General features: G+C 42.8%; 1 protein-coding gene across 1 annotated transcript in view; it reads right to left on the bottom strand.

Moving 5' to 3' along the window:
• ATP2B1 (ATPase, Ca++ transporting, plasma membrane 1) overlaps positions 1 to 11,635 on the bottom strand; it is a 124,843-nt gene that overhangs the window by 32,415 nt on the left and 80,793 nt on the right. Inside the window, 3 exon segments of the mRNA XM_015415355.1 lie at positions 2 to 119; positions 1,346 to 1,384; positions 9,773 to 9,916. Coding sequence (XP_015270841.1) covers positions 2 to 119; positions 1,346 to 1,384; positions 9,773 to 9,916 — 301 coding nt within the window.

The following is an 11,635-nucleotide window of genomic DNA, read 5'->3' as shown; positions in this document are numbered from 1 at the left end:
GCCTTGCAGGACTGATTTCTCTTTTTTGGGCATATTGTTTTTTTTCTTCTCATCGCCATCACCACCATCTTCACTCTTCAGAGGCTGCATTTCCATGGCTGCACCATCCTGAGCTTTTGCTAAATTAGGCAGAAGTAAATCTATAAACAATCCCCCCAAAATTCTATAATAAGCCTCAACACTAGATCGACTGCAACAAAATTAATTCTACAAGAATAAAGCTACTAGTCTGAGAAACCAAATTTCTTATACTTGATACCCAAATCAAATTAAAATTAATTGGCCATATTTCCAGAAACGGAACAGCACATCTCATGTCAATTTAACAACAGCTTGGATACCTAGTGAACACACCAACTAAAATGTGTGGATTCCTGGACAACAGTCATTAAATGTGATCCAGGCCCTAAATGACATAAAAAATAACTGGCTCTAAAGTAATCACATGTTTATTAAGGTACAACACTCCTATCATGATAAGCAGGTGTACCCCTGTTGTGAAGACAATGCACAATTCTGTCCCTCAGTACCATTATGTTAAGATATTACAAAGGTGGATTTGTTGTTGTTGTTCAGTCGCACAGTTGAGTCCGACTCTTCGCGACCCCATGGACCAGATCACGCCAGGCCTTCCGGTCTTCCGCCGTTCTCTGAAGTTTGCTCAATTTCATGTTTGTTGCATCTATGACACTGTCTAACCATCTCATCCTTTGCCATCCCCGTCTTCTTTGACCTTCAGTCTTTCCCAGCATCAGGGTCTTCTCCAGTGAGTGATCCCTTCTCATTTGGTGGCCAAAGTATTTGAGCTTCAGTTTCATATGGTTCTGCAATTTTTGACAGGCATTTTGCATTCTATTATAGTTACACCTATATAATATGTGGGAATATCTGAGCTACTGCTGAACATTCTAAGCCACAGTTAAGAAATTAGGAGTGCGATGAAGGACCACATGCTCCTTTCTTCCAGTTTGGAATCCTGCAGACAAAATACTTAACTGGAAGGGGTCTGAGTGTATTTTGTGGGGTGAGGGTAGAATTTGATCTTTGAAGGAGACAAGATACGAAAAAGGAATGGAGAAGATCTCAACCTGTTATTCATGTACAATCCCTTAGCCATGGTTAGAAGTATACCTACACTAGCTCTAAGCATTGACATCACCAGTACTGACATTTAGTAGTAGCATCCTAGCATAAAGTTGACTTAAATCTCATCTTTTAAAATGAGACTGGTTAAAGATTATACAAAAAGCGCTTTGAATTTGAAACTATGTTTTACCTATATGTTTTGGCAAGCCATGTATGTTTGAAGTTGTTTAAGTAATAGAGATTAACATTCTCACATTACCTTTGTTACGATTTTCAATAGTGCCATCTTGCTTTTTACCTGCAACACACATACAAAAACACCAGTTATACCTTTAAGAAAGTCTTGAGTTTCTTTGGTTCTCATTAATTACTAGACTGTTATCTTTTGTACAGACTAAAGGGCACTGTTGGACTATTCATGACACATTGATGATACCTTTATCAAATTCTGCTTGGAAGCAGCTAGACCAAGCTGGCTCATGGCGGTTAATCACCCAGTCCTGAAATCCAGAAAATGACTGAAGCCACCTAAGTAACAATAAATTAGATCAAAGACATGGTGTGCTTTAGAAGACAATTAATTTAAATACTTAGTTTTCAGTCCTGGTTTAAGCAAACTGGAATCAGACTAAACTCTTTAAAGCGTTCCAAAAGTTCAAAAGCCTTGGGGGGGGGGGGCAGGTTGAGGGAGAAATTAGCGCTAGAAAGCTGTTTAACATTTTAGATTGCAATGAAATGTAACATCAGTACATAGTCCAAATTAGTTACTCCCTAATTCTGTGCCCTACTCATGACAAAGGCATGTGCATAGACAACGGCTCTTGCTACTGCAGTAGCATCTTTGCAAACCATCTTTGCAATGGTTTACCAAAACAAACTAAATACTCTGGCGTAACTGCCCTGAACACTGCAAAAGCACAGGACTGCCCTGTAAATTCTCAATCAGCAGAACAGATCATGTGCATGGCTCTTTGCAAAATGCCATAAAAATGGTCACACAACAAAATGTTTCCTCCAGAGAAATGCTTTTTTTCTTCTAATCCTACAGCTGTAGATTCTCTGTACCAAGTTTATATTGCTTATGTCTCTCTTCATTCATCTAAGTAGTGGCTCCCTTCCAGTTACAGCAGCATCCACTAGAAAGGATGGCTTTTCATTCTTCGTCCAACTATAACCTAGAAATCATTTTCAGTTCTGAATACAGGAAACACAATATAAAACAGACGACTAGGAGGGGATAGCCTATCCACATTTTTTACTTTCGAGGACATGTGCAAAGTTTCATAAAAAAACACGCTGATATGCAGGGGTGGATACTGGTATTAAGCATTTGCTTGTTTTCAAACTGGCTTTACTGAGTAGGGATAAATGTGCCACTTATCACTAGCCACAGATACTTGCCATTTACACATGATTAGCCTAATCTACCTCACAGGGCTGTGATGAGGATAAAATGGAGGACAGGAGAATGATATGAGCGTCACCACTGTGGAGAAAGGCAGGATATAAATAAAGGGAATAAATATAGCTGAAAGAGCTGATAAAAGGTAGGGTGGTTGGTGGTTGGTACGGGAAAAGATGAGGTAAAGGGTGAGGGTATGGGAGCTGCCAGGGGGAAGGAAAGAGGAAATAGTGTGGCAAAGGGGTACAGAGGAAAGTGAGGTACCCCCACAAGTCCTTGCAGCATCTTCATTGCACAACTGGGCCCAGACCAGCTGGTAGTGTGCAACTTGGCAGACTTCTCCCAGGGAGAGGCAGCTGAGGTAGGGAAGGATGGAGAGAAAGCTGAAGAAAGAGACAGATAAAGGTAGGTTTGCAGGTGGGTGGGAAGGGGAGAAGGAAGCAGGAAAATGGGAGAAGCTATGGGGGCTTTCATGGAAGTGAAAGAGAAAATAGTGGCGGAGAGAAAATGAGATGCATCCTCCAAGTCCTTACAGGTCCATTACTTGTAATTTTATAAACCCCTATTATGCCCACTGCTTTAGTAGTCTCTTTAAACTGAAAAGCTCCATTCAGCCTGCTTAGCTTCCCCTAAAAGGAAAGGTGCACCATCCCTTAATCATCTTAATTGCCCTTCCATATTTCTGCAGTTCTTTTTTTAATACAGCAACCACAACTGTATAGAGAAGGCATGTCCTACTTCGAACAGGTAGTGATCTATTTTTTTCTGGCCAAAAGTGCCAGTGATTTTGCACCAAGAAAATAAAGTTTCAAATTAGTTTCAAATTAGATTTTAACCCACTAAAGTTGGGTTCCCCCGGCCCCCCCCCCCCCATTTATAATGCACCTTCTTTCATTTACTGGTAAGCAAAATAAGCAAAAACAAAACAGAGACGAAGATCCAGAAAGAACTGCAAACATTTTTTATTTTTTATTGAGTTATAACTTTAACTGTCAATAACTTTCTTTAACTTTTATTCAGAGTTATTTGTGTTAAATGTAGGTCAAGTATTGATCCAGGCTGATCTTGCACAATCTTTAAAACTTCGCTCTTGCTCATTAGCGAGACCAAGTGGAGCTGGTGATCTACCTCTGACCCCTCCGCAATCTACTGGTAGATCACAATCTACCTGTTGGACATACCTGGTATAGAGTATTCCAAAGGAGGGGTATTATAATATCAGTATCACCCTTCCCAAATAATCCCCAACATGGAGCTTGCCTGCTTTCACTGCTGATGTACCCTGAGTTGACATTTTCATTAAGCTATAGCACCGAGACTGCTTTCCTTCTCAGTCTCAACCAATTTAGACCCCAACAATATTTATTTAAAGTAAAGATGTTTTGTTCCCATGTACATCATTTTATACTTACTTACCCTGAACTTTATTTACTACATTATTAACTACTCAGCCAATATAATACCCCTTTCTGGAGCTCCTCAACAATCCATGTTGGTTTTCACCTTCATGAATATTTGGTATCTAAACCTGAACACTACACTACTCATCCCAAATTCCAAATCATTTATGAACTAAATCAACAAGCACTGGCTCCAGCATTTAGCCTTTCTGGGACACCAGTGCTCACTATCCTTCACTGTGAGAGCTGTCCAATTATTCCTACTCTGCTTCCTCTTGTCTAACCAATTTTTAACCCAAAACAGAATCTGTGCCTGTTGTTTATCCACAGGGAGTGTACATGTGCTTGGGCTCGCACGTGGTCAGGAGTATAAGCGCAGTTTCAGGTTCCAACACAATAGCGGGCGAGGATCCTAGGACAGACCTATTGGCCACCTCGGATCCAGCACCCAACCTATGGAGATTAGTCACCTTGTAAATAGCCTATCACAGGTGGTGGTGGTGTGTGTGGGGTGTTTGGGAGATATAAGCAGGGCTTTGGCCTTGTCTTGTGTTCTGCCAATAAACTATGAGCTGATCACTTATACGCGTCTGAACCCAGTATATTATAGTGCCCTTATCCCATTACTGTTAAATTTTCGTCTGGAGTTTTAAGTGAGGCAACTGGTCAAAAAAGCTTTTGGAAACCCAAATATTAATCCACATTTGTTAATTTCTCAAAGAACTCCAAAAGGTTAGTGAGACAAAGCTTCCTGTTGTAGAAGCTATGCTGATTTTCCCTTAGCAGGTTTTGTTCTACATGCTTAATAATGTTATCTTTAATAACAATTTCTATTAATTAACCCTGAACAGATATCAGAACAAATGGCTTCTAATTTCTGAAAACCTTTATTTAAAAAAAACCCCAAAACAAACAGAAAGACAATTGCTACTTTCAAGGCCTTTAGTATAGAGGCCAATATCAGTTACAAGTCTAAAAGGCTGCCGTGCAGCCGTGCAGGCCAATATCAGTTACAAGTCTAAAAGGCTGCCGTGCAGCAAGAGGCGCAGTGACGTCATCCTCAAAGCGCGGCAGAGCCTGAGGGACGTAAGCCGGGCCGAAGGAGGGCGTCAACTCCGTGCCGGATCGAGCGCCAGGAGAAACAACAGCCGGTGAACCTCCGGGAACGAAGCCAGAAGCCGAAGAACATCAGCCTCCACCAGGGTGCCGGTAGGCTGCCCCATACCCCTTCCAGAATGTGGCCATAGTGAAGGATAAAATTGTGATTAGCACTCCTCAAATGTGAACCGCCCAGAGACCCCCACAGGGGTTAGGGCAGTATACCAAGTCGAATAATAAATAAATAAATAAATAAAATCTTTGGTTTATGCCATCCCAGTCCAGAAACTTATTGCTTTTTAATTTGCCCAGTTGTCATAGAAAACAAAGCTGCACTTACCTGTAATTGTTGTTCATTGAGTATCTTCTTTGCAGGAACACATGGGGACTGTGCATGAGCAGGCCTGCCATCAGATAGGTCTTTACAGCTAAAAGTTTCCAGGGGCACTACGCACCATATGCTCCTGTGCAACAGCCCCCAACCCTCAGGACCTTCCAGTGCCACCAAAGCCAGAGCATGCAGCGGGGCAGGAGGGAAAGTATGTGTGCCTGCACAGAAAATACTCGATGAACAACAGTCACAGGGAAGTGCAACTTTGTTTTCATCATCGATCTTCTGTGCAGTCCCACATGGGAAGTCTACCAAGCTACTCACCAGACAGTGGGGCATGCTCTCCTCACTTGAACAGCGAATGAAGAACTGCCTTGCCCTCTTGAGCCTCACGTCTCATCTGCGGATCCAACACGTAATAACATACAAACGTGTCTGTTGACGACCAGGTGGCAGTTCTGCAGATCTTTGTTAAAGGCACTCCATCTAGGAAAGCTGTGGAAGAAGCCATTGCCCTAGTAGAATGGGCATGAATGTTCAATGGGCATGGCAATCTCGCCCTATCATAACACTCCCAAATGGTCCTGACAATCCATTGGGATAGGGTCTGAGATGACTCTCTTCTACCCCTCTTAGGGCCACCAAAACAAACAAACAGGGCTCTATTCCTGTGAAAATCCAGGGTTCTCTTGAGGTAAAATAATGTCTTCCTAACATCTAAAGAATGCAATAAGTGCTCATACTCAGAGCTTGGTGTGAGGAAAAATACAGGCAAAACAATACCTTGAGATAAATGAAACCTAGGCAACTACTTTCAGAAGAAATTTAAGACTAGGGCGAAGGATTACCTTTTCAGGAAAGAACTTCAAAAATGGGAGATATATCTGAACATCTGCCAGCTCACTCACCCTCCTGGCTGAAGTAATAGCTGCTAAGAAGCATAACTTCACAGAAAGTTCTGCTAAAGATATTCAAAAGGCTTGAGCATTAACTGTGCTAACACAACAGATATAGAGACAACTGGGACACTAAAGGATCCCAGGGCAAAACCTGTTAAGAAACCTCTTAGACAAATGATGGGAGAAAACCAACTCTCCCTTGATTCCCTTGTGATAGCAGGAAATAGCAGCTAGATGAACCTTCAAAGAAGAGAAGCTTTCAGATGCAATTAAAAAAAATCAAATATGACCTGCTACACCAGAGGGAAAGTTGCCTCCAATTTTATATATAAGATCTCCTAGTGTTAAGCTTGTATGACTGCAGGAGCACGTCATTAACTTCCTTAGAAAACCTCATGTCTCTGTCTGAAGCCTCCAAGCAGTCAGGTTGAGGTGGTTCAGATAGCCTCCCAGGCTGAAGCAAACTGAGCCAGCCTGTCCCCGAACTTAACAGGAGCCGGCAACTATTCTAGTAAGAAGGATGGCTTCTGGGATGAAGTTGCTTCTCTGGAAGAGGGCAGCTGCTGATTCAACTTGGGTCAATTAGAACTCTTACACCTATGGTAACCCTGTTGTGGAGTAGATGGCTTAGGGGTAGGATACCGAGACCCTGAGGGGCCAGAAAAGGGGTCCTCCTTTTGATACAGATGCCAGGGCTGTCTCACAAAGGACCTCTGCTTAAATTAGTACATGGACAAATGTGAGACTCCTAAGGACTTAAGTCTGTTTGTTCTTCTTCATCAGGGAAATAATCTCATCCATCTTGGAGGAGAAGAAAGCGGAACCTTCGAAAGTTAAGTCCTCAACTTTAAGCCTGGTCTCTACAGGCAAAGCTATTGATCTCGACTTAGCATGGAATCTTAGTACAATGTAGCTTGCCATGGCCTGCACAGCTGAATCCGCAGAATGCTGTCCAGCATTAATTTGTTGATTAGTGGCCTCCGTATTCAGCGCTTTACCAAGGGGACACTTATCTTCCAGCAGGAGTTCCAGGAACAGAAGAATCCTCTCCCATAAGAAGATAAGCCAGTCATAAAGGTTTCATGGTTAGCAATGTTGAGACCTAAAGCTGCGGAAGAATATAACTTTCAACCCAGGACATCCAGTCTTCTCCCTTCCCTATCCGTGGGAGTGGAGGGGTAGGCCTGACGGCCCTTCCACTGCATCTCTCCTGTAACCAAGGAGGATGGAGGAGGAGAAGTTGTCAAATCATTAAATGTCTCCTTAATTTTATAAAAATGTTCTACCCTGCTGGAGAGATGCAGGTCATTGCCAGAGTTCCTGCATGAGGTCTTCAAGGCCCTCCAACACCAGGAAGGCAATAATCCTGGGAGACTCTTAATAGAGGTGACTCAGAATCTTATCTCTGGGTTTGCGTTCTGAGGTAATGACTTCCATCTTGAGAGACTGGGCCATACGAATCATCTGTTCTCCAAGGAGACCTTGGCACACCTACCCTCTTGTCTGGGCTCAGCTCTGAAGTTGTGTCAGATCCTTCGCATTTGATCACCACTTCTCTTCTGCAGGAATAGAACGCGGCCAGCGCAAGATGGCTGCTGACGGCGGGTATGATGTTGCACAATGAAAATAATGATATAAACTTGTATCTCTGGGGCTTGCAAAGCTGTCACCCCAATCCTGCAAATATCCAGGAGACATCATGTAAGTATGTGAAGGCTACCGCATAGGTGGTTGGGGTTGAGACCATGGAATCGTGGCCATTTGTTCCAGATCGGACTAAGGTAGAACCTGGCCATGTGGTAAGTCAGGATCCCCGTCTCCATTGCAGACAGAAACAGGTGGAGATCTCAGATTGGGAGATGGGGTCCTGGGCTTCTCCTGCAAGGCTGACATTGGCTCTGGAATGCAGATGAGAGTGTTCCGCTGGGGAGCTGATTTATGCTTTTCCTTTGTCTTGCCTTTAGCCTTCTAAGCTAGAGGCTCAGAAGAGGTGTGATGAGCCCGAGGAGTGTGTGACTGAGATTGGATCCACTGAGAGATGGATCCAGGAGGTGAAGCCAAACACGTCGATTCTGAAGATGCAGAACTGGGGGATTTCTCCTGGGCCACTTTGGATGAGAGCTCCAAGGCTTTAAGAGCTTTCTCCTACAACGCTGTCTTAAGTTTTGATGCCCTATCTTCCCGGGTTTTTGGGGTGAAGCATTGGCAGGCCTTACATGTGGAGACACAATACCTTTCACCCAGACAACGGTTGTGTTCATCAGTCTGGGTCATCTTTGCTCCACATCAGGAGCACTTATTGAAAAGGGCCTTCTGAGACATTTGAAGGGGCTCAGAAGCCGACGTAGCTTCAACATTATGTATGAAATCCTCTCAACAGTAGCTGGAGACTCCAAAAGCATGACCTTTTCCTTTGGCGGCAAAAGAGGAACCAAGGGTAGGGGGGTGCTGTTGCGCAGGAGCACATGGTCCCTGGGCAGGAACAAGCTTCTGGCTCCAGCGCACAGCACCTCCTGGAAGCTTTTAGCTGTAAAGACCTACCTGATGGCAGACCTGTTCATGCACAGTCCCCATGTGGGACTGCTCAGAAGATCGATGATGAACTTTAACTCATCACCTCATTTCTTCAGACCCACTTCCCCAAAACAACTGCAGGATACATCCCCTACATTTTCCAAAGTGATAAGACAGAATTCATTCATTTTGTCTGTCACCTTCCCACCTTCTTTTCACTTCTTTACCATCCAGAAAGTTACATGCCTTCCTGAATAATTCCTGCCATTAAATATTTCTGGGAAGAAATATTAATATTTTAAAGATATTTTTATTTTAAAATAATTTTTTCCAAAACTTCAACTAATCTGTTTACTAGCACTGACATTATTGAAATGGAATACTGGTAATAAATTGAGTTTCATCTAGAAAATGATCCAAATAATTTAATTTGTAGTGCTGGAGAACATAATACAAGCTTGATGACACTTGCTAATCTGTTACAAAAGTGTACCCTGTCACGTTCTAATGAAAAAAACAAAACAAAAACAAAAAAACAAGGAGATGGGCATTCCAACTGGGGGGAGAGACACATCATGAACAAGGGAACTGCCTAAAGAATAAACAGAGAATAATATGGTTGTATCTTAAGGCATGTGTCGGAAAGATTAATTTGTCTTCTTAATGGATATAAAACATACTAGCCAGGATCTGTCATTTACCTCACACTGTCTTATGCAGTGTTCTTCACAGCACATCAGTCCTCATTTAATGGCATCATAAGGGCAGGATTTATTAAGAGCTCTTGATTGAAAACTGATTACATCAAAAGTGGATAGAAAACTGCCAGCTCTGCTGGTCCAGAACATTCAGAGGAACAGATTTAATTTTCAATCTCATCTTGCACTAAGGAAATGGCATGAATTCTGTATCTGGCTAAGAAAGCTGCCTAAACATGTCTTTTACGTGAATGATTAACATATGCCATAAAAAGATGATCTAGCTTAGCTATGACTATATAAAGACAATTCAGGGGTTTTCAGGAGTTTAAAATCAGACTTACTTTTCTTTTCCTTTTTCTCTTTTTCTTTCTTTTCTTCCTCATCATCACCTCCAGCACCAAGCAAGGTAAAGATAATTCCAGTTTGCGAGTTTATACCCACAGCAGTAACCACCATTCTTCCAGAACCTTCCATTACATGAGTACCTGAAATGTAAATGTATTTTGTGTGAATGGTGGTTCTGAGCAAGCTTAAAATGAACTCACTGCACAAAGAAGTTGTGATTAAAGATGGCAATTTTTATAGAACATATAATGGCATTATCAGGAGAAGTCAGAGAACACATAAAGGATTTTAGAATACCTAATTCAGTCAGCCACTAAAGGACTAGTAGCTACTTGAAAATCCTGCGCTTTCCAACTTTTAGTTCCTAACCATCAATAATTTGGATGATGTGCAGTGACTGCTTCCAGAATGTATTAGCAAATGCCTAAGCAGCTTTTTTTTTCTTTTTATCTGCTCCTCTTTACTTTCTCAGAGAAGCATACAAGAAGGTAACATATATGAAAGTAATAGCCTTGTGAGCAAAGAGCGAAACTATAAAAAAAGGCAGACAGTGCATCTAAAAACCAGTGTGGCTCCACCTGGGAGAACCCCCTTTTCCCTCTCCCCCCTCAATTGGGGATGTTATGTAGGGCATTGTCAGGTTGAAAACCCTTGCTTCTTTTCTCTCCACAGCCTGTTACCATTGTGACTTTCAGCTGTATTTGGATTCTAGCTTAGAATAACATGCTTGGGTAGAGGGTACAGAGAAGTAAGTGGAAGCTGGGTATGTGTGTGTGTCCCCATTTCCTTATGCATCCATCATGCCCTTAAATTAGATTCCCTTTTTCTGCACTCATCAGCATGCCCAGTCTTTTCCTCAAATCAGGCCCCTACTGTCCCATTCGCTTTTATGTAACTGCTGCAGTGACTCCAGAGGCAGATGCCTGGACATGACAGCCTGGAAATCTATGACAGCTTCATGGCAAAAGGCAATGTGAACCTGCTAACCTGAATCTTTCTAGTGGATACAAATGTAGGAATCCTAATGTACAAAAACAAAAAGATATTAAACAACACCTTGACTTGGCTCTCACCTAGAAGCTGCATGAGAAGGGGTGTGACTTTCACTAAACTTCCCCCCAAGCTATTTGTGGAGGTCCCTGCCCCACATTTCAGCTCAGGAGGGCAGAGGTAGGGAACTCCCTGGAAGTTTTAAATGGGATCTAGATCTGTATGAGAACAAGAGCTTAAGTTGCAGACACACAGAGCTAAGCTATTGTGATGAAAATCATACACATATGGCAGCCTGACAATATGTATCACCTAAATGACAGAACAGAACAGTCAGCTGATTCAGGTTTTAAAATGAAGACACCAAGATGATATTTTCCATAACTGGTCAGGTCCTTCAATCACATAGGCAACCAATAAAAGTAGATGAAGCACCAGTGCTAACTCACAGCTCACATGCACTAAGGGGATGAGATTTAACACTCCTGGAAAGGATTCAATATAACACTATGCTAGATATCCTGTAGTTCTGGCATCTTGTGAAACCCACTCAGCCTCCAGTCATTTCATTTCCACCACAGGAAAAGGTTGTGTATTTGGTATCCTTATACTAATAGCCAAGTTGCCCCCGTGAGTGCGGATCGCTAAATCCGCGCGACGGGGGCACTTGGGGGGGAGGGGGAGGTTTTGTCCCCACGTGCGCACAAAAATCCAAAAAGTTGAAAAAAATTTCGGGGGGATGTTTAAATCCCCCCGAAAGTGACAGAGCATCCCCTGTGCATGCGCAGGGAACGCTCTGTAGCTGGCCTCGCCGCCGCCGCGCCGCCTCCTCGGAGCCGGGCGGGCAGGGAGGACCGGCCTTGCCGCCG

The sequence above is a fragment of the Gekko japonicus genome, unplaced genomic scaffold (assembly GCF_001447785.1).
Source record: "Gekko japonicus isolate JY-2015 unplaced genomic scaffold, Gekko_japonicus_V1.1 scaffold686, whole genome shotgun sequence".
Classification (NCBI taxonomy): domain Eukaryota; kingdom Metazoa; phylum Chordata; class Lepidosauria; order Squamata; family Gekkonidae; genus Gekko; species Gekko japonicus.
Note: the sequence above shows the minus strand (reverse complement) of the source record. Positions and strands in the feature narration are given on the sequence as shown.